Genomic DNA, 27,110 nt, shown 5'->3' on the forward strand with positions numbered 1-27,110 from the left:
GAGAATATGAAACAATACCTCCTCCCAGCCCACTGTCCTGCTGGTAATAGCTTATCGAAAGTGATCATCAGGTTGGGCCATTTCCAGCACAAATCCAGGTTTTCTCACCCTCCACCCCCCCACACACAAACGCGCTATCTCAGAGTAGATAGCCCATCCAAAGTGACAACTCTTTACACAATGTGCATGATAATCAAGTTGGGCCATTTCCTGCACAAATCCAGGTTCTCTCACCCCCCTCCCAAAAACCACACACACAAACTCACTCTCCTGCTGGTAATAGCTCATCCAAACTGACCACTCTCCAAGTTTAAATCCAAGTTAAACCAGAACATCTGGGGGGGGGGGGGTAGGAAAAAACAAGGGGAAATAGGTGTAAAGAGTGTAAAGTGTAAAGAGTTGTCACTTTGGATGGGCTATCACCAGCAGGAGAGTGAATTTGTGTGGGGGGGTGGAGGGTGAGAAAACCTGGATTTGTGCTGGAAATGGCCCACCTGATGATCACTTTAGATAAGCTATTACCAGCAGGACAGGGGGGTGGGAGGAGGTATTGGTTCATATTCTCTGTGTGTATATAAAGTCTGCTGCAGTTTCCACGACATGCATCCGATGAAGTGAGCTGTAGCTCACGAAAGCTCATGCTCAAATAAATGGGTTAGTCTCTAAGGTGCCCCAAGTCCTCCTTTTCTTTTTGCGAAGACAGACGAACAGGGCTGCTACTCTGAAACCTGTCAGTAGGGAATGCATGTGTGTGGCCCGAGATAGGTGGGGTGCTGAGAAACGTGCCGGGGGCGGCAGTGGTGAGGCCAGCTCCGCGCACGGGGGCAGGCAGGGCTCCCGGGGGCAGAGACGGCCGCCAACCCTGCGTGGAGGGGGGCTTGGGCCAGCGGCTTGGGCCAGCTCTGCAGGGGGAAGGGGGGCCGCTATCACCCTATCACAGCGCTGCATTCACTGGGGAATGCCTGCGCGCGTCCCCAAAACGGGACACTCCGTGGGGAACGTGTGTGTGTGTGTCCGTCCCCGTGTCCCCGTCACGCTGCGTACTCCGCGCTGTGTGTGTGTTTCCCCAGCACGCCGCACGCGGTGATGGCTCTGGGAGACGATCGTGCAAGGGCCGTTTTCAGTATTTTGCATCACCCCCCTGGGGCGACACAGCTACAAACGCAGCGCTGACCACGCCCTCCCCCCAGGTCATCACGCGGCTCTGAACAACCCGCCGCCCTTTTCCGCCAGCCGCAAGAGCAGGTCTCTCTGGGGCCGGGGCCGGGGCCGGGAGGGGAGGGGCGGGGCGGGGCGAGGCGAGCGCAGTGCGCAGGCGCTGTCGGCTGGGCCGGGGCGGAAGCGGTTTGAACTGCGGCGGGAGCCGGCCGAGCTGATCCGGTCGTCGCGTAGCACAGAGCGCGACCGGCCCTGAGCGGGCAACATGGAGCCTGTCCTGGAAGGTACCGAGCCGCCCCTCGGGGCCCGTCCGCCAGCGTGTGCGGGGAGGTAGCAGCTGCTCCACGAGGGGGTGTAGCTGGAGGAGGAGGGGGGAGTCAGCAGCTCCAGGAGGAGGAAGAAGAGGAGGGGGGTAGCTGGAGGGGGGGGAGTCAGCAGCTCCAGGAGGACGAGGAGGAGGGGGGGTAGCTGGAGGGGGGGGAGTCAGCAGCTCCAGGAGGAGGAGGAGGAGGAGGGGGGGTAGCTGGAGGGGGGGGGAAGTCAGCAGCTCCAGGAGGAGGAAGAAGAGGAGGGGGGTAGCTGGATGGGGGGGGGAGTCAGCAGCTCCAGGAGGAGGAAGAGGAGGAGGGGGTAGCTGGAGGGGGGGAGTCAGCAGCTCCAGGAGGAGGAGGGGGGGTAGCTGGAGGGGGGGGAGTCAGCAGCTCCAGGAGGAGGAGGGTGGTAGCTGGGGGGGGGGAGTCAGCAGCTCCAGGAGGAGGAGGGGGGGGTAGCTGGAGGGGGGGGGAAGTCAGCAGCTCGAGGAGGAGGGGGGGGTAGCTGGAGGGGGGGGGGAGTCAGCAGCTCGAGGAGGAGGAGGGGGTAGCTGGAGGGGGGGGGAGTCAGCAGCTCCAGGAGGAGGAGGGGGTAGCTGGAGGGGGGGGGAGTCAGCAGCTCCAGGAGGAGGAGGAGGAGGGGGTAGCTGGAGGGGGGGGAGTCAGCAGCTCCAGGAGGAGGAGGAGGGGGGGTAGCTGGAGGGGGGGGAGTCAGCAGCTCCTGGAGGAGGAGGAGGGGGGGGGTAGCTGGAGGAGGAGGGGGGGGTAGCTGGAGGGGGTGGGGGAGTCAGCAGCTCCAGGAGGAGGGGGGGTAGCTGGAGGGGGTGGGGGAGTCAGCAGCTCCAGGAGGAGGGGGGTAGCTGGAGGGGGGGGGGAGTCAGCAGCTCCAGGAGGAGGGGGGGTAGCTGGAGGGGGGGGGAGTCAGCAGCTCCAGGAGGAGGGGGGGTAGCTGGAGGGGGGGGGGAGTCAGCAGCTCCAGGAGGAGGGGGGGTAGCTGGAGGGGGGGGGGGGGAGTCAGCAGCTCCAGGAGGAGGGTGGGTAGCTGGAGGGGGGGGGGAGTCAGCAGCTCCAGGAGGAGGGTGGGTAGCTGGAGGGGGGGGGGAGTCAGCAGCTCCAGGAGGAGGGTGGGTAGCTGGAGGGGGGGGGGAGTCAGCAGCTCCAGGAGGAGGGGGGGTAGCTGGATGGGGGGGGGAGTCAGCAGCTCCAGGAGGAGGGGGGGGTAGCTGGAGGGGGGGGGAGTCAGCAGCTCCAGGAGGAGGGGGGGGGAGTCAGCAGCTCCAGGAGGAGGGGGGGTAGCTGGAGGGGGGGGGGAGTCAGCAGCTCCAGGAGGAGGGGGGGGGGAGTCAGCAGCTCCAGGAGGAGGGGGGTAGCTGAGGAGGGGGGGGGGAGTCAGCAGCTCCAGGAGGAGGGTGGGTAGCTGGAGGGGGGGGAGTCAGCAGCTCCAGGAGGAGGAGGGTGGTAGCTGGGGGGGGGGAGTCAGCAGCTCCAGGAGGAGGAGGGGGGGGTAGCTGGAGGGGGGGGGAAGTCAGCAGCTCGAGGAGGAGGGGGGGGGTAGCTGGAGGGGGGGGGAAGTCAGCAGCTCGAGGAGGAGGAGGGGGTAGCTGGAGGGGGGGGGAGTCAGCAGCTCCAGGAGGAGGAGGGGGTAGCTGGAGGGGGGGGGAGTCAGCAGCTCCAGGAGGAGGAGGAGGAGGGGGTAGCTGGAGGGGGGGGAGTCAGCAGCTCCAGGAGGAGGAGGAGGGGGGGTAGCTGGAGGGGGGGGAGTCAGCAGCTCCTGGAGGAGGAGGAGGGGGGGGTAGCTGGAGGAGGAGGGGGGGGTAGCTGGAGGGGGTGGGGGAGTCAGCAGCTCCAGGAGGAGGGGGGGTAGCTGGAGGGGGTGGGGGAGTCAGCAGCTCCAGGAGGAGGGGGGGTAGCTGGAGGGGGGGGGGAGTCAGCAGCTCCAGGAGGAGGGGGGGTAGCTGGAGGGGGGGGGAGTCAGCAGCTCCAGGAGGAGGGGGGGTAGCTGGAGGGGGGGGGGAGTCAGCAGCTCCAGGAGGAGGGGGGGGAGTCAGCAGCTCCAGGAGGAGGGGGGGTAGCTGGAGGGGGGGGGGGGAGTCAGCAGCTCCAGGAGGAGGGTGGGTAGCTGGAGGGGGGGGGGAGTCAGCAGCTCCAGGAGGAGGGTGGGTAGCTGGAGGGGGGGGGGAGTCAGCAGCTCCAGGAGGAGGGGGGGTAGCTGGATGGGGGGGGGAGTCAGCAGCTCCAGGAGGAGGGGGGGTAGCTGGAGGGGGGGGGGGAGTCAGCAGCTCCAGGAGGAGGGGGGGGGAGTCAGCAGCTCCAGGAGGAGGGGGGGTAGCTGGAGGGGGGGGGGAGTCAGCAGCTCCAGGAGGAGGGGGGGGGGGAGTCAGCAGCTCCAGGAGGAGGGGGGGTAGCTGGAGGGGGGGGGGGGAGTCAGCAGCTCCAGGAGGAGGGTGGGTAGCTGGAGGGGGGGGGGGGGGAGTCAGCAGCTCCAGGAGGAGGGTGGGTAGCTGGAGGGGGGGGGAGTCAGCAGCTCCAGGAGGAGGGTGGGTAGCTGGAGGGGGGGGGAGTCAGCAGCTCCAGGAGGAGGGGGGGTAGCTGGAGGGTGGGGGGGAGTCAGCAGCTCCAGGAGGAGGGGGGGTAGCTGGATGGGGGGGGGGGAGTCAGCAGCTCCAGGAGGAGGGGGGGTAGCTCGATGGGGGGGGGGAGTCAGCAGCTCCAGGAGGAGGGGGGGTAGCTGGAGGGGGGGGGGGAGTCAGCAGCTCCAGGAGGAGGGGGGGTAGCTGGAGGGGGGGGGGGAGTCAGCAGCTCCAGGAGGAGGAGGAGGAGGGGGGTAGTTGGAGGGGGGGGAGTCAGCAGCTCCAGGAGGAGGAGGAGGGGGGTAGCTGGAGGGGGGGGGAGTCAGCAGCTCCAGGAGGGGGGGGGGGAAGAGGTTATTGGTTCCCTTTATATTCCCCATTTTCTGTCCGTATTTTCAGGGCTTGTTGTTTAGCTTTTTGGTCTCTGTCATCAACAGAAGTTGGTCTATTAAAATATTACCTCACCCACCTTGTCTTAGCTAGGACTTTACTTGGATTTAGGTAACTTAAGAACACACTTTTTCTCCTAGTGAAGATGCATCCTCTGTGGCACTCATTTGAATTGTTTCTTTCGTCCTACCAGTTTCCCTGTCATTTTCAGTTTCTTCTTGTCCTGGCCAACAAGACAGTTGGGCCTTGTTAACATCTGAAAATCTTGTAACCATTCTCTATCAGCAGTGTAGCTGTGATTGCCTGAAGCAGTAGTGTAGATGGGATGGGGGTGTTTTTACCATCAGATTATGAAAACCTGTTAGGGTTGCTAATTTTCTAATCACACAAAACCGAATACCCTAGCCCCGCCCCTTCCCTGAGGCCACACACCCTGTTCACTCCATTCTGTCTCTATCGCCCTCACTCACTTTTACTGGGCTGGGGAAGGGTGTTGTGCCTCGGAAGCGACCAGTTAGTCTGCCTCCTAGCTGGAGGCACGGTAGGTGGCTCTGCAAGTGGCTCTCACCGACAGGCACTGCCCCCACAGCTCCCACTGGCCGTGGTTCCTGGCCAATGGGAGTGCGGAGCCAGTGTTTGGGGCAGGGTCAGTGTGTGGAGACCTTTGGGGCCCCCCGCCTAGGAGCTAGACCTGCTGGCTGCTTCTGGGGTGCAACGCAGAGCAAGGACGGGTAGAGACTAGCCACAGCACCGCTGACTAGACTTTTAACAGCCCGCTCGACAGTGCTGACTGGAGCCGCCAGGGTCCCTTTTCGACTGGGTGTTCCAGTCGTAAACTGGACACCTGGTCACCCTAAAAGCTGCTGTACCGTTTTCATGATTTGGAGAAAATCCCTGAGTTGTGCTACATTAACACACCATTGCAGGTACTGGTGCAACTGTACTGTTGTTGGAAAATTGATACATTTTGATACAGTAAGTTCAGGGTGGGAGTTGTTACTCCTGCAACTGCTCTCTGAGCTGTGTTTGTGGTGACTGGAAGGCACTTCTGGCCTGGTGTAGGTAGGGGAAGGGAAACTGCTACAGTGCTGTGAGCACCACATCCCATGTAAGAGTCCCTTAGGCCTTATTTACATGAGCAAAAATAAAAACTCAATTTCAGGAGCTGCCTGCAATGGTGAAGCTACACTGTTAGTAGCGGTAAAACAATAAGCACTAGTATAAAAACACTAGAACATTGTCTAACAATGAACATTGTCTACTGAGTAAGTCTTCATTAAATAGTAATAAAAATTCTAAAACCCTGTCTATACTAGCAGCGGCACCACTTCTAAATACATGTGCTAAATTTGCTTGTATAGACATGCTCAGAGATAGTGCCATGACAGTAGAAGCTGAAGTACGCCTGGAAGCATAAGGAATAAAAGTATATGGGATTTGTTGTCACCTCCCTAAAATAGAACGTTCACTTGCCAGTTGGGGGCCAATTAGCCTGAGTTTCCAATCCTGACAGCATCTGGCCCATAATGGATGCCACATGTGACAAACATGTCCTTGCTGGATGCCACTGTTGTGGCAGATGATGCAACCACTTCCTTTTCTTCAGTATTAGCAAGTGGCTGGTTATATTTCAGAATAATTCTTGAGTTTAGTTTGGAACAATTTAGATAAAACGTGTTGCTTATCATTATGCTCAACTTGTGGAGCAAGCCTGAGAAAAGGAGGCCAAGGAGAAACTCTTGATGTTATACCAATAAAATAAAAACCAGCAGGATCTTCTTAAAGGGGAAAAGGCAAAATGCCACATTTATTGTGAATACAGAAAGAATCATAGTAAGCAGTTAGTTATAGCTATAACATTCCATTCAATTTCATATTTATTCACACATACACACACAGGTTCTGCAAGGTTGTTATCATAGTTACCAGCCTTAGAGTTGCTCATGCCAAGCCCCTGGCCAGGTGGCCTGGACATGAGGAGGGAGCAGGGCCTTGTCAGATGCTCATCTGATGCTCCTGGAAGTTGGTTTGCAGAATCAGACCCCAAAGTTCTCACTTTTTAGAGTCTCTTTTTATAGGAATTTCTTCCTATGCCAGTCTATGGGAATTGCTTCATCATGCTGTTGCTGAATCAATCAGCAGATGGAACATTCCTGACGGCTCCGTGCTGCCAGATGTTATCTTGTTCTTTGGTTCTCCTATTCTTGAGGCTGTTGGGTGAATTCCAGTCTGCCCTCCGGGGGTCCTCTGATTATTTCCACTTGAGGCCTTCTTCAGCCGATGGACACTGGATTCTTAGGCTGGCACTTCCCTGATCGTTCAGTTATTATCCACACCAAGCATCCATCCACATACATCCTCTATCTCTATTTTAATCACAATTGATAACAAAGCGAGATGAATACAACAAAAGGGTAGGGAGTCTCTGGGTGCTGTTTCTGTTGTTACAGAGTATTGCTTTGAGTCTCTCTCTGTGTGAGTAGTTGTTGTTACAAAGAATTGCTTTGAGAACAGACTGTCTTAGAATGTACTAACACAATTAGCAGCTTGCAAGTTTCACACATAGAGGGAGAGAAACAGTACCAAAAACCAAGAGACCTCTTAATTAGTAATACCCTGGAATTTAAACTATGGGGAATCAAACTCATTTGTGATTTTAATACAGAACTACTTTAATATGATCCAACATTGACACCTTAATTTTTTGGAGACTAAGGATGGTCCCTTGGTAAGGGTGCTAGTCTGGGACCTGGATTCAGTTCGCTACTGCTCTGCAGACTACACGTGTAACATTGGGCAAGTCTCTCAAGTTCTCTGTGCCTCACCTTCCCATCAATAAAATGGATGTAATAGTATTTTCCTACCTCATAGGGATGCTGTGAGGATAAATACATTTTAAAAAAAAAGACACTGAGGTGCTCAGATACCATGTTATTGGGGGACCGTATATAAATACCTAAGAACATAAGTTTAAAAAAGAGAGAGGTTGTCAGGAAATAAATGCTGGATACCGTCCTGTTTTAAGCCGCATATTTAATATCCATTTGAACTTTGTGATTGTCTTTTTGGCAAGTCAGATAAAAGTATCTGGGTCATTTGGAAGGCCAGATTTAGTTGTACTTTCATGCTCTTACCAGGCTGAACTGGCCAACCATGGCAGTATATTCACCAATTTGTCAGTTTCAGTTTTACTAAAATTCTAGCAGCCCTTCTAAACAAGTCTTTTTAAAAAAACAAAACAAAAAAAACCCCTTCTGTTGCTGATGCATGGTGTTAAGTTTATTAAGCACATGTAATTGCTGGTGATAAGCTTACACACACTGACACTTCTTGCAGAGTAAGTTACTACTCAGTACAAGTAAGGGTGGCAGAATCTGGTCTTAAAAGAGACTTGAACAAGTTTTTTTTCAATATACAAACAGACAAAAGCACATGCTAATACACAGCTTTTGTTCCCCAGGTGTTTCAGCATATGTAGAAGTATGGTCATCCAACAGAACGGAGAATTATTCAAAAACATTTGCACAACAACTTCTGGATATGGGAGCAAAAGTAAGGAAATTATTTTCTTTCTTGCAAAGTTCCCTCTCAGACTGTTGCTTTCATATTCTACTTGTCTGTCTCCTTGTATGTATGGGTTAATCTAGGAGGGATATTGTAAGAGTTGATACTGCTACCATCACTCAAATTCAGAATGTGAATGGCAGATGGGAAATGTGTTAAACCCTATTATATAGTAGTATACCAAAAAACACTTTGTTGTGAAGCAGTTAGACTTGCTAAACACCACATACTTGACACAAACCCACAAAAGCAAGGAAAAGAAAAGCTAAGCTGCTTAGCAGGACATATCCAGTACTCTCACCCACCTTGTCATTGCTACAATTATCATAAATCCCAAACCATGCACCACAATCGTACCTTTCACCTTGTTAAATCACTATCCTGCCAACATCCCTACTAGTGTGGCTCTGCTCTGAAGAGTGACTGTAAAAATAGTATTGGGGGATTCTGTGTATGTGTTTCAGTGGTGAATATCTCTAATGTGCTTGGTTTTCAAGTGTAAAAATGTTTAACTCCATTTTTGAGCTATGCTGAGCTTGAGCTGGAGGCTAGACATCCATGAGGATGTGTCAGAGGGACAGGCTGAGATTTTAGTTTGAATGGAAAGAGACAGGCCTGGATTAGAAAGGGAAATCTACTGTTTATTCATTTTAGCCTAGCAAAGCCCAGATGTGTGGGCTCCGCATCAAAGAGAGTGCGCTCAGTACTATCTTTCATGTGAATCAGACAAATTGTTTATTAAATTACAATTAGACACCTGTGCAAGTCTATTAAAGGGGTTGGCATATGTGTCATTGACAGCATGGGCTATGGAATCTCTGTTAACTGGTGATGATGTGAAAGAAGGAAATATCCCAGCTTGACTCTAAGCTGATGGAACCTTACCTACGACTTCTCTGTTTCAGTAGGCCTACAAAAGGGAGTTCAGGAAAGCTGGCAGTTTCTCAGAGACAACATTAAAGGCACAATAGCAATCTGTCATGATGTGTATTGAGCTGTGACACTAAGGGCAAGTCTACACTGCAAAATTAAGTTGACTTAAGTTATGTTGATGTACAGCCATCACAGTAATTAAATTGCATTTTCATGTCCCCACTACTTTTGTTGGTGGTGCTCATCCTCACTAGGAGCACTTCCACCGATTTAACTGACTGTGTGGGGCACTGTGGAGCATTGGGGCTGACAGCCGGAACAGTCAATGCAGTGTCTATACTAACTCTGCGTTGACCTGACATTGTTGACCTAACTCAGTAGTGTAGACCAGACCTGAAGAAGAGCTTTGCGAAACCTTGTCTCTCTCACCAACAAAAGTTGGTCCAATAAAAGATATTACCTCATTTTGTTGACTCAGACAGTTTTCCAATTTGTCAGGGTTGGTTTGAATTCTAATTTTGTCCTCCAAAGCGCTGGCAGCCCCTCCCAGCTTGATGTCATCTGCATGGTGTTGTTCAGGTCATTAAAGAAAATAGTACAGGACCTAGGATAGACCACTGTTGTATTAATTTATATGGAATAAATGGGCCCAAAGAAGTTAACATCACCCTGAAACTGTCCAATGTTGAACAGTTTTTAAAAAAGTTCAGGGTTTAGTATACAGAGACTTCAGCCTGTTTAGCACCACGAGAAACACACTTTTTTAACTTTAGTTTAAAAAAAAAAACAGAAAAAGAAGGAAAAACAGTTCAAGAATTTGAAATATAAAGTGTTAAGGCTTTCATTTTACCCATATCCAGTGTTCCCTTTCGTTTAGCTATAGAGAATTTTTAAAATGCTGTCAAACAAGTTTTTCCTTTATAGGTGCCATTAAAGATTATAACTGTCCTTTTTGTGCAAAGGAGCAAAAGTTGGTTGAGGTGGCCTGAAACTGTTGTTGCTGTTGCAGCTTGATTCCGTTTTTTAGAAGACAAAACGACAAACGAAGGCAGAGGAAAGAACAGCAAAAATAGCAAATGCAGCTTGTGCCTCCGAAATCGGCTTTCACTTGCAATCTTGCCGCTGGAAAAACAGACACCACAGTGGTCTTATTAGCTCAGAGGCCTGGCAAACTTTTACCAGAATTAAGCTCTTTAGGGCACTGCATTTAACTTAGGCTGATGGTCTGTAATTGTCCGTGTCCTGTTTGTACCTCTCTCTAACCATAGGTTTTATGTTTGTCCTTCTCCAATCCTCTGGGACGTCACCCATAGTACATGGGTTTTTGAAGATAATAGCTAGTCGTTCTCAGATTGCTTCACCTAGTTCCTTAAATGTCCTCGAGTGAATTCCATCATGCTGATTTGAATACATCTGGTGATATGTTTATAATATAGAGACTATACCAGTATAGCTACATCGCCATAGCTATTCTGGAATTACTGTATATGTAGATGCAGTCTACACCAAAGGAAGAATTATTTTCCATTAGTAGAGGGACACTACCTTCCCGAATGATGGTAGTTACATCGACAGAAGCATTCTTCTGTTCACATGACTGCATTTACGCTGGGAGTTAGGCTGGCATAACTATATCAGTCAGGGGTGTAGATTTTTCACACTCATGGTCAATATAGTTACGTTGGTCTGCACTTAAAAGTCAGGTCAGGCCTAACTTGTCTAAATATTCTTTATCCTGTTCTTTCCTTATTCTGACTTGTGTTCCTTCCCCCTTGCGAATATTAATTGTGTTTTAAATATCTGGTCACAATTCACCGATTTAGTGAAGACTGAAGCAAAATAGGATTAAACACATCAGTCTTCTTGATGTCCATACATTATTAGCTCTCCTTCCGTACTAAGTAGTGGACCTACACTCACCTTTGTCTTTTTCTTGCTCCCGATGTATGTATGAAACCTCTTCTTATTTCCATTTGTATCCCCTTCTAGGAGTAACTCATTTTGTGTCTTAAGCTTTCTGATTTTGTCCTGACATGCTTGTGCTATCCTTTTTTCATTTGTCCTTAGCAATTTGTCCATATTTTCACTTTATGTAGGATTCCTTTTTGATTTTCAGATCTTTAAAGAGTTCCTGATGAAACCATATTGGGCTTGTTGTTCTTCCTAACTTTCCTTCACATCTTGATAGTTTGCTGTTGTGCCTTTCATATTGTCTCTCTGAGAAACTGCCACCTGTCCTGAGATTTTCCCTTACATTTTCTTCCCACCAAATCTTGCCTACCACTTCTATGAGTTTTAGTCTGCCTTTTTGAAGCCACCCCTGAGACCAATCAGTCAGAGCACATTGTGCCCCACTTTTTGCATCCCTCATAGAATCATAGAATATCAGGGTTGGAAGGGACCTCAGGAGGTCATCTAGTCCAACCACCTGCTTAAAGCAGGACCAGTCCCCAACTAAATCATCCCAGCTAGGGCTTTGTCAAGCCTGACCTTAAAAACTTCAAAGGACGGAGATTCCACCACCTCCCTACGTAACGTATTCCAGTGTTTCACCACCCTCTAGTGAAAAAGTTTTTCCTAATATCCAACCTAAACCTCCCCCACTGCAACTTGAGACCATTACTCCTTGTTCTGTCATCTGCTACCACTGAGAACAGTCTAGATCCATCCTCTTCGGAACCCCCTTTCAGGTAGTTGAAAGCAGCTATCAAATCCCCCCTCATTCTTCTCTTCTGCAGACTAAATAATCCCAGTTCCCTCAGCCTCTCCTCATAAGTCATGTGTTCCAGTCCCCTAATCATTTTTGTTGCCCTCCGCTGGACTCTTTCCAATTTTTCCACATCCTCCTTGTAGTGTGGGGCCCAAAACTGGACACAGTACTCCAGATGAGGCCTCACCAGTGTCGAATATAGGGGAACGATCACATCCCTCGATCTGCTCGCTATGCCCCTACTTATACATCCCAAAATGCCATTGGCCTTCTTGGCAACAACGGCACACTGCTGACTCATATCCAGCTTTTCGTCCACTGTCACCCCTAGGTCCTTTTCTGCAGAACTGCTGCCTAGCCATTCGGTCCCTAGTCTGTAGCAGTGCAGTGGATTCTTCTGTCCTAAGTGCAGGACTCTGTACTTGTCCTTGTTGAACCTCATCAGATTTCTTTTGGCCCAATCCTCTAATTTGTCTAGGTCCCTCTGTGTGCTATCCCTACCCTCCAGCGTATCTACCTCTCCTCCCAGTTTACGTCATCTGCAAACTTGCTGAGGGTGCAATCCACACCATCCTCCAGATCATTAATTAAGATCTTTAATAAAACCGGCCCGAGGACTGACCCTTGGGGCACTCCACTTGATACCGGCTGCCCACTAGACATGGAGCCATTGATCACTACCCGCTGAGCCCGACAATCTAGCCAGGTTTCTATCCACCTTATCGTCCATTCATCCAGCCCATACTTCTTTAACTTGCTGGCAAGAATACTGTGGGAGACCGTGTCAAAAGCTTTGCTAAAGTCAAGGAACAACACATCTACTGCTTTCCCCTCATCCACAGAGCCAGTTATCTCGTCATAGAAGGCAGTTAGATTAGTCAGGCATGACTTTCCCTTGGTGAATCCATGCTGACTCTTCCTGATCATGTTCCTCTAAGTGCTTCAGAATTGATTCCTCGAGGACCTGCTCCATGATTTTTCCAGGGAGTGAGGTGAGGCTGCCTGGCCTGTAGTTCCCCGGATCCTCCTCCTTCCCTTTTTTAAAGATGGGCACTATGTTAGCCTTTTTCCAGTCGTCCTGGACTTCCCCCGATCTCCATGAGTTTTCAAAGATAATGGCCAATGGGTCTGCAATCACATCCGCCAACTCCTTTAGCATTCTCGGATGCAATGCATCCGGCCCCATGGACTTGTGCTCGTCCACCTTCTCTGTTGCATCAAAGATAACTACTTGTCTTAACTTTCAAGGCCCTTCTTGACCTATGCCCACCTTACTTATCTTTCTTTTACTATGAAGATATTGGCACCACCTCTGTTTGACCCATGATGCCAGCCTCTCTTGCCCACTTGTTAAATTTTCGAACAAGCACCTTCATGCTTTCTACTATGCTGTCTCTCATGGTTGGGAGGAGTCCCAAAGTTACCTCCTTCAAATTCTTCTTTGCCATGATGCCTGTGAAAAAGTTGACAATGATTAGAGACCATTGGAGTGCTCAGACCACTTCCTATCATGCAGATCAATGTTGTCTCATTGTGCGGAGTACAAAGAAACCATCTGTATGTCTGTATCCATCAGTTGTCTCTAGTCTTATACTTAGATTGTAAGCTTTCGGGAGCAGGGACCATCTTTGTTCTGTTTGTACCATGCCTAGCACCGTGGGGATGTCGTCCATTATGAGTGCTCCTAGGTCTGTGGTAATATAATAATTTGTCACAAAAAAGCAAATATGACTCTCAATGAACTCGGAGTAGATCTGTTGAATAAATTGGTGTTGTTTCATGTGGAACAGGCTATAATTATACTGAGGTCTTGAAAATTCTGAGCTGCTGATTTTCAAGGTTCTCTGACAGTGGACGACAGCACAAGTAGCAAAATGCAGTTTGAAATTCTTCTGAACCCTTCTTTTTGATCCATCTATTAATGATACTTTGATATCGCTCACTCTGACAGCCAGGAGTAAATTTGCACATCAGATTTCTTAGTCATTTGTGGAGGTAACTTATATATAAAAAAAAATTTTAAACACCTGTATTCTTCATCATTTGCAAAACACATTCTTAACTTTTAGCAAAGTCTTTAATTGCGTTTTAGGATGAGTGTCCCTGGTGCACGGTGAAGTTGGTTGACAGATGCTCAATCTCTACACATCCCAAGAAGCTCTTTCAGTTTCAAGTCCAACACTATAATTTGTGCATAGGTCAGTTCAGCTTTCCCAATATGAGTTGTCTTTTGACAGACTGGTATCCGTTTGAACCCCACCAAAAGATTTCAAGATGCTAGTAATCTTCCAGCATCCTTTATTAGCGTGATTAATTGTGGTGCCACACATATGGATGGAACCTTAAACAGAGTACCTGCCTCAGAGAATTAAGTTGACAAGAACTATAAAAGATCAAAGAGGATGAGGTGAGGAGATCGTGCAACCTCTTGAGTAATGCATGTGCTTCGAGGGCTACATGGATATTTTTGGTTTGGTTAAGATAATATTTTACAAGCCTGTCAAAAGCAAATTTTAAATAACTTAGATGAAGGAAGGGTGGAACATTAGAATTCTGTTCAAATTGTTTCACCACTCACCATCTTTCTAAACACTGGGCTTGTATTCACTACAAAATTTTACCATGTTTATATGTTTATGAAGGTTTAGTTAGGTGAAACTATGATCATGATTTAGTGGTCAGTGTAATACAGTTCCTCAGGGCTTAATTGTGATTAGTCAATATGATGATGAAAGTGACTTGTGCTGTTACACACTGACCACATAGTTGTTCTCAGTATCTTGTCAGCTAACTTGATTCTTCCCAGCTGTGATTAGTTTTGTAGTGTAGACCAGCCACTGTGAGGGCCATTTCAAAAGTACAAATAAAGTATATATGGATGAAAATCAGTTAGAGAGAGGTAACATTAGAACCCTTCAGCCTTGTGCATACTTTAATATTATATGATGATGCACTTATTATCATTTTGGATGATGCTGACTAGTTTCTGGGTCTACCTCTTGTGATACCTGATGCACGAAGTCATATTTAGGGCTTCTTAAATGAGGCAACCTTTCCAAGGCATTTGGAGGGTTGAAAATAAAGGTACAGCAGGCAGCTAAAAAGTGATGGCCTAGAACAAACCTCTGTTTGAAATCATGAGTCCATTTTATCCTACCTTACATGGTGGAATTCTTGCTTTGAGGTGTTAAAAGCTCTTCTTTAGTAAAGTACTGGTTTGACTAACGAATTAGCTTGTTTTTGGGTGTTTCTTGCTGAGAAAGGAAAGATCAAAACAATCTTTGACAATACACACTTTAAAATTTGTACAGTAACTTTTATGAAGTCCCTGGATTACTACTTGCAATAAAAGTGGACTATTTTATGTAATTTCATGAGGATTTGCTGATCAGTGAACTGAAATTACTAATACTTCTCTTTGTATAATCCTGTAGGTTTCAAAAACTTTTAACAAGCAAGTGACTCATGTAGTCTTCAAAGAAGGACATTTGGCTACGTGGCGAAAGGCACAGAAGACTGGAGTAAAACTAGTTTCTGTACTCTGGGTGGAAAAGTGAGTAGTACTGGATATTAAAAATGTGACTTTTTCTAAGGGGAAGAGGGAATCTAAACAAGCACTATGTTTTTAAGAACTGCAAGAAAGTACAATATATGTTTTTTATATATTTAAAATAACCTTCACAACTATGGCTAACTGGCCATTTTGAGAGGTCATACTGTAGTGATGTACATTTGGTATTTCTATTTTAAGGCATGTTGGTTCCCTAAAGAGGATGAGCGTGGTTCTATTTTGAAAAGAGAAATGACTGTAAACCTGATTTTACAATATATTCTCTAATAGTCATACAACCCTCTCTTCTCAGAGATCTGTGCCAAAACTACTTTGGACAGATGGGCAACGGAGGTAATGCAGAATAAATGCACAGTAGAGTTTCTCCTTTTTCCTAGGAAACAGCTTCTAGTATGCTACCCCTTGCCCCCTCAAACAATCGGAGTAAATTGCCCAGCTTCTACAAATCAGCTCCATATAGAATGTGCCCGCATAGGAGAAAGAGTGAGGGCCATATTTAATCTGGTTCCTATGAGATCTGGCAGGGATAGATTGGTTCTGTGTTTGGAAGTTTCTCAGCAGCCACTTGAAAAAGTTCAAATTTGATGTTGACCCAGACAGCCATATCATAGGGAGGTTTTCTGTCATCCACAAGCCTCTGAGTGTCATAGACAATTTTGTCCAGCACAGAAGAAAATTATTTTATTTATGAATGCCAGCACTTAAATACAGAGCTTTGCCATTCCAGTTAGTCACAGCATCTTGAGGTTTTTGTCAAAATCCTTCTGGTGCATGTGATTACTTTCTAAACACACAATTCAAATATTTTCTCAAAAAATGTAATCCAGGGGCTATTGCTGTGGATGCAGTGTCTTAGGGTTGTTTACGTTATCCGCTGGATCTACGGGCAGCGATCAATCCAGCTGGGGGTCGATCGGCCGCCAAATGCTCTCCCGTCGACTCCGGTACTCCAGCAGGGTGAGCGGCACAGGCGAAGTCGACGGGAGAGTGTCAGCTGTCGACTTACCGCGGTAAGTAGATCTAAGTACATCAACTTCAGTTACGTTATTCACGTAGCTGAAGTTGCGTAACTTAAATCGATTTTGTGTTAGACCTAGTCAGAGGATCTTCTACATATGTTTCCACCTTTTGCTCTCTTCGAATAATCCAGAGAATGACGTGGGAGCAGAGCAACCATGGGGGTTCCAATGTTAAGAGCGTAAGTTCTGTTTTATATAGGTTCTTAAACTACACTCATCACTGTGGTATCTGAGCATCTTCCAGTTGTCCATTAAGCAATGTGATAAACCTCTGTCACATATTTATCCTTTCACCTCCCTAGGGGGAGGAGAGTATACAATGGAGTGTTTTGTTCTGGATTTTTTAAATAAATATTACTAAGGCTGCAGGTTCGTCACGGGTTCCGTGACTTTCTGGGACCTCCATGACTTTTGCAGTGGCCATTGCAGCTGGCCTGGGGGCTGCCTGAGCAGCTTGGGTGGACCCCAGGCCAGCCGCACTGGCTACTGCTGGGGCAGTCTTGGGCCACCTCAGTCCCCCGTCTCCTTGCATCAGCAGCAGGAGGTTGGGTGTAAGAGGGGGCTCAGGGCTGGGCATTGGAGAGTGGGAGGAGGTGAGGGCTCTGGGCAGCGCTTACCTTGGGCTCCCCAGAAGTGGCAACATTCCTAGGTGGAGGTGCGGGCAGGTGGCTCTCTGCACGCTGCCTCTGCCTGCAGGCACCGCCCCCGCAGCTCCCATTGGCCGTGGTTCACGGTGAACCAATGAACAGTCAACCATGAACCAATTTATTTGAGCATAAGCTTTCGTGAGCTACAGCTCACTTCATTGGATGCGATGAAGTGAGCTGTAGCTCATGAAAGCTTATGCTCAAATAAATTGGTTAGTCTGTAAGGTGCCATAAGTTCTTCTTTTCTTTTTGTGAATACAGACTAACACGGCTGTTACTCTGAAACCTGTTCATGACCTGTCCATGACTCTTACTAAAAATACCCGTGACTAAAACGTAGCCTCATAGATTACACATGCTGCTATTAGTTTGTTAGACAAGGCAGATCAAATAAATGAGCCTGATACTTGCAGAAGGTGGTGAGGTTTGTCATAGTCCTTATTTCCTGTGAGGGGTTCATTCGCAGACTTTAACCAACCCCCAATGAAGCTCCGTCCCCTCAGCCAGAGGGGAGCACTAAGTATTCCATACTTTTGGAACTCATGCATCTGAGTAAACCCCTTGTGGTTGCTCTGCTCAGACAGGGCTTTATATTATAAAGACCAGTCCATGGCCTAGAATAAAATACCATGTCATCTATAGCCAGGAAAATGGAATTAAGCTACCTGGTTGTTGAGAGGAAACAGCTAAAGAGCGAAGAGGCTATGGTGATTGATCACATTCCTGTCATTCAAAAGGAAAACAGCCAATTGTCTATTTAGTTAGGTGAATAAAGTTCAAACACTGATGCAGAATATATCTCCCAGGTCAATCGGAATTCCATAAATACTGGAAACCTAAGTACTGAGTATGGGAAAAACTCAATTATTTCTCAACCCTGACAGCAAGAGTTTCCTGAGAATAGCATCCCTACAGGTGCCTCAGACAATGTATAGAATACCTCCATGAGAACCTAATTTGGTATTAGAGGCTTTTTACAAAACCACAGTTTGAGCTCCAACCTCATGTGTCTCTAGGGCTCGTGTTGCATCAGTCTGAATTTTATTTGAAAAGCTTTTTGGGGCAAGGGTAATCTCTATTTGTATCTGAGCTCAATATAATGCCACCACTTTACTTACAAGTCTATTAGAGAAATACTGTTAAAATAATGTTAAATTTGCAAGGCTAAGCACTGAAAAGTCAGAAAATGCCAAAAAGTAAAGAGAACTCAAAAGCAGAAGAGCAGAAATTATTCTTTGTGGAATATGTAGATCTGAAAGGTGTTTTTGTTTCATGTGTTAAGCAGAAAAACACTTATTTTTGCTTTAGAAATCCAGGTCTTGTCTATCTGTAAACATTATCTCACCAGTTTTTATGGAATATTTCATCAGAGAGGCTATGCAATTCAACCTGATTGGTACTGATTTCTGCTTAGATTATTGAAAGTTGTGGGTGTGTTTAACACACACGTTCATCTTAGATCCCAAATTAAGTTTGGAGGAAAGGTGTTCAGATGTTACAGGGAACTGAAATTTCTAAATTCAATGTGTCTCTTTAAAAACTATACTGATGTAGCATTAAGGCTCCAGATTTCTACACAGAATGCTAGGAAATGCAAATCAATGTTCTCAGAAATGTGTAACTCGTTCACATTGCATATATTAAAAGGTGCTTTTATTAACAGTTTAACTGATCTTATGCAAATTGGACAAATGTTTTCATTTTCTGACTTCTGTTTAAATTTTCTCTGCCTCAGTGCTGTTAATATAACTTTTTTTCACATTTAAGATAGTCTAGTTATGTTCCATTGGTGGTAGCATCTGGGATTTAATAATAGCCAGTTGTTTAAAGCTCATTGATTATCATGTTTTTTGAAATCGCTTTTGCTTGATCTTTCAGAAAACCCCAGTAAATTCAGATTAATTTACTAAAATCTAACTATTTGAAACTGCACGTTTTGCATAAAACAGATCTGTGGCCGTGAAGAAATTTGTTCGTATATTTTCTACTCCAAAACTTAGAATTACTCAAATCATGCTGTATTGTAGTTCTGAAAATGTGTACTTTATAAATGTAAGATCACTAGGTGTCACTAGAATCACATATTTGAATTACTCTATCAGAAATTCCTAGTGCAGTGTTAATGATTCATAATTTTTTTTCCATAGTCAATTCTATTATTTATTGAGAGATTGTAGAGTAATGAAACTCTTTTACTGTTTCTGGTTAAAATTGTTTTTTTAGCTTTTTGTTTTATGTAGTGTATTCTATATTAGTACCCAAAATGGTGTCCCAACTTCCCTCAAATTATTCAAAACTACAGATGGATAGGACCCCAGCTAACAAAGATTTTAGTCCTAATATTCTCAGATCAAACTACCAGCAGGAAAAATGGAAGAAACATAGCTGACTGGCTTGAGGCAGCATGTTTGCCAAAGTCAGCTGGATGAGTAACAATGGACCTTGTCAGGGGCTTGTTCCTTCACAGAATTTCTTGTGTGGAGTGAGGAAACTGGGAGAAGACTGGTTGAGGAATGATTAAAAGTGAAAGTTAAGATGGGATAGGGCCTCTTTCTCATCTGCCTGATGGCAAACCCTTCCTTTTCAAACTATTGCTTACCCGTGAGATTTTTGTGGACCCTGATTTGAGAGAATAGACTCTCGGCAAGGAAATTAAGTCCTTAATTTATAGGCACTTCAAAAGAAGTTCACTGCCTGATCAAAGGAGACCTTTAGTTCCCAGATGCAGGTCAAGGCCACTGGCATGATGGAGAGCTAAGTCATGCCAGATGGACTTTGTAAGGAGCTCTCTGCCTGCTGGGCAAACTAAGGAGTCAGAGAAACAGTTTTTGGGTTTTCCACTTCCCCTCAGGTATTCTTTCTTGGTCTGTTCTTTGTTAATTTAGATATTTGTTGTGGCTAATCGGTATGGCCTTTTTACCATTTTTAAATTAAATTCTATTTCTAAACAAAGTAAATGTATTAACTACTTATTTATTATATTGTACAGATGCAGAGAAGCTGGTGCCCATGTTGATGAATCATTATTTCCTGCAATATATACTAATGAAGGGTTACCCCTTCTAATTAAAAAAGTGAGTGTGTAATTTTAAAATGCCACCCAAGTACAAGGCCACCCGACTCCCTGAGTCTGAGCTTGGACAGCTAGCATGAGCAGCTGCCTATGCTGTAACATACATGCACTGCTATTTCTAGCATTCTAACTCAAGCAGAGATAGTTTGCTTGCCTGCCTGCCTGCGCTGGGACTCTTATCTCCCAGATGCAGTGTAGACATATGCTTAGGCACTTTAGAAAATGTTAATCCAAGTCTAAAATATTCCATATTTTCAAATGCTTATTAAAATGTCCACAGTGGTTTTGTCTAATTTCTTATTGGTCATTCTGATAACTCGGAAATCATTTTTTCCTTAATCCATACTGAAACTCTCATTGAAATTTCCCCCTAAATTTTATAGTCTATCCATGGCTGGCTAAATGGGATTTACTCGGAGTCATAAATGATGTAGAATGATCATATAATACATATAGTATTACATGATAAAATTGAGAAATGTTAAGTACAAGTTAATTATGAGAGATTTATGCTGTGTTAATCTTGTAGCACAAATGCATGCAGCCCAAAGACTTCATTGAAAAAACACCAGAAAATGATAAAAGACTACAAAAAAAATTGGACCTGATGGCTAAAGAACTAGATATACAAAAAACAGCAACCGGTGAGTTAATACATAGTTCTGGTTAGATGGTAAAAATTAAACTCTGCGCCAAAAAGAAATGCCAAAATATCTTTGTTTTAAGTTTCAAGAGAACACATAAGATATAGCTTATTTTTCTTTTATCACTTTATAATTGAAGTTAACATAGTTATTTATAATATGAATTCTCATTAAGAAAAGCTACTATATGTATTTGCATGCTTTGATATTAAAGAATAATTTACTTTTTAGTAATTTAAAAAGTAGTATTGGACTTTTTTTTAAGGAGTTGTTTGGAATTCAGCATTATTAAACTTATGGTACTGACAGCATTATAGAAATGCAGTTTTTAAGTAACTTTGAATTTAAAAATACAACTTAGTACTTTTAAAATTTATGCTCTGTTCAAATAATGAAGCCTCATATTTGCAAATTACAATTACTTTTTTAGAAACCGATATACCTGTTTTATTATTTGAGGATGATGGTTCACTTGCATATAGCCCAACAAATAAGATTAAAGATCAATGCAGTGCAATGGAAAAGAGAATAAAGGACATGAAGGAAAAAAGGGAAAATCTCTCCCCTACCGGTAAGGAGTTAAGCCTTATGAATTAATTAAAAAGCATAAATGGTTGCATCTTTCTCGCTGAATTATGTTGATGCTACCCCTGGACACATTCCAGGACTGTGTAATTTTCTTTTGATTTGATAAATGATGTTGCTGTAAAACATCTGCTTATCCTGGCTTAAACTGAAAATGCATGATTAGAAATATATAAATATTTAAACCAAATAGAGGACTCTTGGTCCGACAACCAGTAGTCATGCGATTTTTATGTTGAAATCATTGAAGTCAAGCAGGGTTAAGTCATTGCTTGGATAAGGGATTTCCAAGGAACCCATAGGTGCTAGTAATCCATTAGAATGAGGGCTCTGCCCTCTGAGTGTTGAACTATTGACATAGCATAGTGTTGGGAGATGCTGTCTTTCAGAGAATATGTAAAACCAAATTCTTGACTGCTTGTAGTCTTTAAAGAACCTTTGACACCTCTTGCAAAAGTGGGGGTGCTGGTGAAATAATATCTTAATTACCTTCTTCCTGCAGTTAAAATTTGTTTACAATATTTCTTGTAATCTAAACTGTTGATTATTGCTTTGTGCTCCATTTCAACCCAGAATTAGTAATTCAGTGGTAGATGAAGTCATCCTAGTTTCTAGAGTAGCTTAAGTTTTTTTTTTTTTTCCCAAAAACTTTGGGTACTTCAAGATGATGATCATAAAGTAGAATTGAAGATGAGATGATATACCCCCTCCCCTCCTCCACCCCTCCACAAATGAACCTCCATTGTTTTTTACCCCTTACCCAGTGAAATCTGAAGTGAGCAACTGGTGGAACCCACAAATATCAGGATCGTTGCTCTCTGGAATTCCTTGCACCCTCTTTTGCCAGAGATAAAAATTGCATGGGCAGCATAGGTAACTCTGGATGGCAGCATGGATCTAAGCATGGTGGAGAGTAGTGGTACAATGCTCACAGTCCTATGGCCAGGTCTGCACTAAAAGGTTACGTCGACTCAGTTACGTCGCTACACCTAACCCCCGGTGTAGACAGCGCTAGGTCAATGGAAGAATTCTTTTATCGACTTAACAATCACCTCTCAGGGCTGGGGTGAGGGGTGGAGTCCTTACGGTGATGGGAGAATCCCTCCCATTGCTGTAGTGAGTGTCTACACTGAAGCGCTACAGTGGTATAGTGGAAGTGCTGTCACTGTGCTAGTGTAGGGGTTTAAATATAGACATAGACTAATACTCCAGTTTCATAAAATATCCCATGGTCAACCTCCTGGACTCTTCCTGTTTTGGGGGTTGAAAACAGATAGAAAATTGAGCTTTTTCCTTTGCACTCTGTCTTCAGAGTGTGTCGTTTAGGATCCGCAGATGTGTTAGTACGAATACCTGTCTACAGTTCACCAACAGAACTTTGTTGCTCCACCTGTTTAAAGAATTGTTTTCTGCACTCCTATTGCTACATGTTCCCTGGTCTAGTCCCCTTCTAGACAGTCACCAGTCTGTTGTAAGTGGACCCAAATGCTGGGTCCCATGTGTTTTTAAGCCACCTGGGTCTGGGCTGAGTCTAATCTGTTTCTAGTTTTGGACTCCAAGGTACACTCCTAGGGTGAGATCTTTTTGTCTGAGCCCATCCTTGGGACTCCACAGTCCAGCTACCCAAAACACTGGAACCAGTGTCTCAAACCGCGTGAGCTCCTATTTGCTTGCACACCCTCCTGCAGAGTTTGTCTTAAGGCTTAACTGTTAGCCACAGCTTTCAGGGTCATTGTGGCAGAAAGGCAAGGAACATAGGCTTAGCAATGAAAGTTTTTTAACCACAATCACTTTACTCTGAAAAAGCACTAGGGTTACAGATCTTTGCAAAATGACAGAATACCTGAGATGCACAACTCCTCCTGCCCAGTCTAATCTCAACCCGTCTGAGAGTGTGAGGTCTTGTCAGCATTTCAGGCTAGGTAGAGTCCCTCCTGCCTGACCGTTACTTTTGGCATGTGGCGATGAATGATCTACTTCAAAGAGAAACTCTTCTTAAATAGTCTTTACCACTTTGCCTTGTTCTCTCTCTGGGCTCCTGTGTAGAGAATCAGTTGTTCCATGGAGAACTGGTAGTTGAAAGACAACCGTTCAATGGCCCTAGATTTTTTATTTTTTTGTTTGGCTTGGGGGCTTCTCAGATTGTTCTCCAATGTGGTGTCTCACACCTTTATGGGCAGCCGATTGGAATATCTCATAATAGCCTGGCCTTGGACCAGGTTAGTCATGTGTTCAGCAAGTAATACCAAATGGATGTCCTAATACAACATGGAGCTTTTTGAAAACCTGACCTATGAGGAAAGGTTAAAAAACAAAAACTGGGCATGTTTAGTCTTGAGAAAAGAAGACTGAGGGGGGACCTGCTAAGTTAAGTGCTTCTATAAAGAGGATGGTGAACAAATGTTCTTCATGTCCACTGAAAGTAGGACAGGATGTAATAGACTTAATCTTCAGCACTAGAGGTTTAGGCTAAATAAGAAAAACTTTCTAACTATAAGGGCAGTTAAGCACTGGAATAGGCTTCCAGGGGAGGTTGTGGAATCCTGATCATTGGAGGTTTTTAAAAACAGATTAGACAAACATCTATCAGGCATGGATGGGCTGGATGAATGCACTATAAGGTGGGTAGAAAGTTGGCTAGACTGTCGGGCTCAACGGGTAGTGATCAATGGCTCCATGTCTAGTTGGCAGCCGGTGTCACGTGGAGTGCCCCAGGGGTCGGTCCTGGGGCCGGTTTTGTTCAATATCTTCATAAATGATCTGGAGGATGGTGTGGATTGCACTCTCAGCAAATTTGTGGATGATACTAAACTGGGAGGAGTGGTAGATACGTTGGAGGGCAGGGATAGGATACAGAGGGACCTAGACAAATTGGAGGATTGGGCCAAAAGAAATCTGATGAGGTTCAATAAGGATAAGTGCAGGGTCCTGCACTTAGGACGGAAGAACCCAATGCATAGCTACAGACTAGGGACCGAATGGCTAGGCAGCAGTTCTGCGGAAAAGGACCTAGGGGTGACAGTGGACGAGAAGCTGGATATGAGTCAGCAGTGTGCCCTTGTTGCCAAGAAGGCCAATGGCATTTTGGGATGTATAAGTAGGGGCATAGCGAGCAGATTGAGGGACGTGATCGTCCCCCTCTATTCGACATTGGTGAGGCCTCATCTGGAGTACTGTGTCCAGTTTTGGGCCCCACACTACAAGAAGGATGTGGATAAATTGGAGAGAGTCCAGCGAAGGGCAACAAAAATGATTAGGGGTCTGGAACACATGAGTTATGAGGAGAGGCTGAGGGAACTGGGATTGTTTAGTCTGCAGAAGAGAAGAATGAGGGGGGATTTGATAGCTGCTTTCAACTACCTGAGAGGTAGTTCCAGAGAGGATGGTTCTAGACTATTCTCAGTGGTAGAAAAGGACAGGACAAGGAGTAATGGTCTCAAGTTGCAGTGGGGGAGGTTTAGGTTGGATATTAGGAAAAACTTTTTCACTAGGAGAGTGGTGAAACACTGGAATGCGTTGCCTAGGGAGGTGGTGGAATCTCCTTCCTTAGAAGTTTTTAAGGTCAGGCTTGACAAAGCCCTGGCTGGGATGATTTAATTGGGGATGGGTCCTGCTTTTGAGCAGGGGGTTGGACTAGATGACCTCCTGAGATCCCTTCCAACCCTGATATTCTATGATTCTATGGTCCTGCCACAGTGCAGGGGCTGGACTTTAACTTCTCAAGGTCCCTTTCAGCCCTACGTTTCTATAATACTTCATAATAACCAGCCACATACCACTCTGTCACACTCCAGTCATGAGCAGCAACTTGGTAAATTTAACATTTTTGTTCCTGCTACTAAAAACATTCCCACTAACCACAGAAATACTGGAAATTCTTAAAGATTCTTCCCACTCCCTAGTGCTATTATTTTAATATTCCCTAATATGTCTATTTAAATACTATCTGACATTTCATACTATAACTGAAATCCGTGATTGTCAGATAACATAAACTGCAGTGGTTCTGTTGATATGCATAGTAGAATTATGCAAATAACGCTTTGTGAGAGTGAAATCTTATTTAATCACATTTCTTGACTCAAATGTTTTTTTAGATTTAAAAATATATATTTCATACCAGAAACATGCTATTTTGCGGTATCTGTTTTTGTTTTGAAGTATGTTTTATGGGAATAAATTTGTTTAAAACAAATTGAATATTAAAATATTGATTTTTGTAATAGTATAGTCCTGGTTTTGTACAAAATTTCACAAAAATGAACCTTTTTGAAAATTCAAACTAAACCAGCTTTTTCCTTTTTTTAAAAATTTTTATTCATATACTTAATGTCAGGTCACTGTAAAAGGGAGAGCTCATGATAGATAAAAATTATATGCAAACTAAATGTTACTAATTTACTATACAAAGTAGCATTGGGTGGTCTGATTTGAAATAACTGATTTAAATATTTTTTTTAAGAAACAGGTTTAAATTGGCTTGTGGCTATATTAAGCTGTGCAAATTTGTGCTATTTGTAATATTAAAATTTACAATGAACTGAAGTATAAACACTGTATTTGCAAATGGCACAACTGGTATTTGAATTTACAGAACTATCTGCAGAATTCAAAACAATGAAGATTAAGGCCTCGATCCAGCAAACATTTAAGCACATCCATAACTTTACTCACATAAATAGTCCTACTGATTTCAATGGGATCATTCAAGTGCTTGAAATTTTAGTAGGTGCACGAGTGTTTGCGGCGTTAAGGGCTAAAGTTGTATTTTCCCTTAGTGGCATAATTTCTCTTTTCACTTCAAATTAAATTCCCTTCACTGTTAACAATACAAAGCTATTTAGACTTTCAGTACTTTAACAAAGCACTTGTGAACTTGTTTATACCCACACGCCAAAATGTTCAGAAATAGGAGCCTAAAGTTAGGCTTCTAAACCCATACTTAGACACCTAAAGATATTTAGAGAGGGACTGAGATAGCCGGGTCGAAGCATTTTAGCTTTCTTGACTTATGGAAGTTCAATATATCAGAAAATGGTATTGGTTGCAAATATATCACAGGCCTGTTTGCTTATAATTTTGTATGTGCGTGTTTTGCCTCACAGTAAGGATGTTAATGATGTCTTGGATTTGTCTCTTAGCATAGATGAGCATTTTAAATTTGAAACTTTCCTAGGGGAAAAAAAGTGTAATAAAGTATTCATAAATTATATTTTAGCTTCACAAATGTCTACACTTAATTCAACACAACCTGGATATGGAGAGTCTCTTGGTGTCACCAGTTCTGCAAGTGCATTGCTGCCAGGTAAATAATGTAATTTTAAGTTCTGTGAAATATATTTTTTAAAATTTTAAATGTACTAAGTAAAAAAAATTATTCTAGATAATTTGTATTATAGTGTAGTGCGACATACTCAGGTTTTGACTTCAATGAGACAACCTTTCTTATATAGCACTTTTTATTAGCATATCTCAGTGTTTCACAATCCTTAATGTGTTGTGAGGATAAATATCCCTGCGAGATTTGGGAAAACATGCTTATATTTGAATACATGTGGTAAAAGTAAGCAAAAAGTTCTCCCCTTGATTTGAAAAGCATGTAAAGTGTAAGAACTGTAATGAAAGAGCATGAGGAACAACATGAGGTAAATACCCATCCTTGTTCTTGTGGCTTACTGTCTTGGTTCGCTATTGGTTATCTTTTCTTTTAGTAGTGCTATATAAACTTTTGTGTGTGTAGTTCAGACAGTCTGATGCTGGAAGCAAAAGGAGAACTTGAAGACAAGGCCGTTGTGGAGAAACTAAATGAATCCTTTGCATCAGTCTTCACTCAGAGAATGTGCAGAAGATTCCCACTGCTGAGACATTCTTTTTAGGTGACAAATGTGTGGAACTGTTCCAGATTTAGGTGTCTTAATTTTTTACAAGCTGATAAATTAAACAGTAATAAATCACTAAGCCCAAGGGTTCTGAAGAAACTCAAATATGAAATTGC

General features: G+C 44.7%; 1 protein-coding gene across 8 annotated transcripts in view; it reads left to right on the forward strand.

Moving 5' to 3' along the window:
- The first annotated feature begins 1,303 nt into the window (after positions 1-1,303).
- The window catches only part of MCPH1 (microcephalin 1), a 231,812-nt gene continuing 206,005 nt past the window's right edge, over positions 1,304-27,110 (forward strand). For 7 of the 8 annotated variants that reach the window (XR_012157943.2, XM_073336219.1, XM_078852081.1 and 4 more), the window contains exons 1-8: positions 1,304-1,442; positions 7,890-7,981; positions 15,011-15,129; positions 15,975-16,157; positions 19,803-19,887; positions 20,416-20,530; positions 20,961-21,101; positions 26,334-26,420. Coding sequence is in view for 7 of the 8 variants with exons in the window: in XM_073336219.1 (XP_073192320.1) it covers positions 1,424-1,442; positions 7,890-7,981; positions 15,011-15,129; positions 15,975-16,157; positions 19,803-19,887; positions 20,416-20,530; positions 20,961-21,101; positions 26,334-26,420 (841 nt within the window). In the remaining variant the exon portion in view is untranslated. The remainder of the gene's footprint in view (positions 1,443-7,889; positions 7,982-15,010; positions 15,130-15,974; positions 16,158-19,802; positions 19,888-20,415; positions 20,531-20,960; positions 21,102-26,333; positions 26,421-27,110) is intronic. The other variant, XM_073336231.1, reaches the window with a different exon arrangement.

This window comes from Lepidochelys kempii, chromosome 3, assembly GCF_965140285.1.
Source record: "Lepidochelys kempii isolate rLepKem1 chromosome 3, rLepKem1.hap1, whole genome shotgun sequence".
Taxonomy (NCBI): Eukaryota; Metazoa; Chordata; order Testudines; family Cheloniidae; genus Lepidochelys; species Lepidochelys kempii.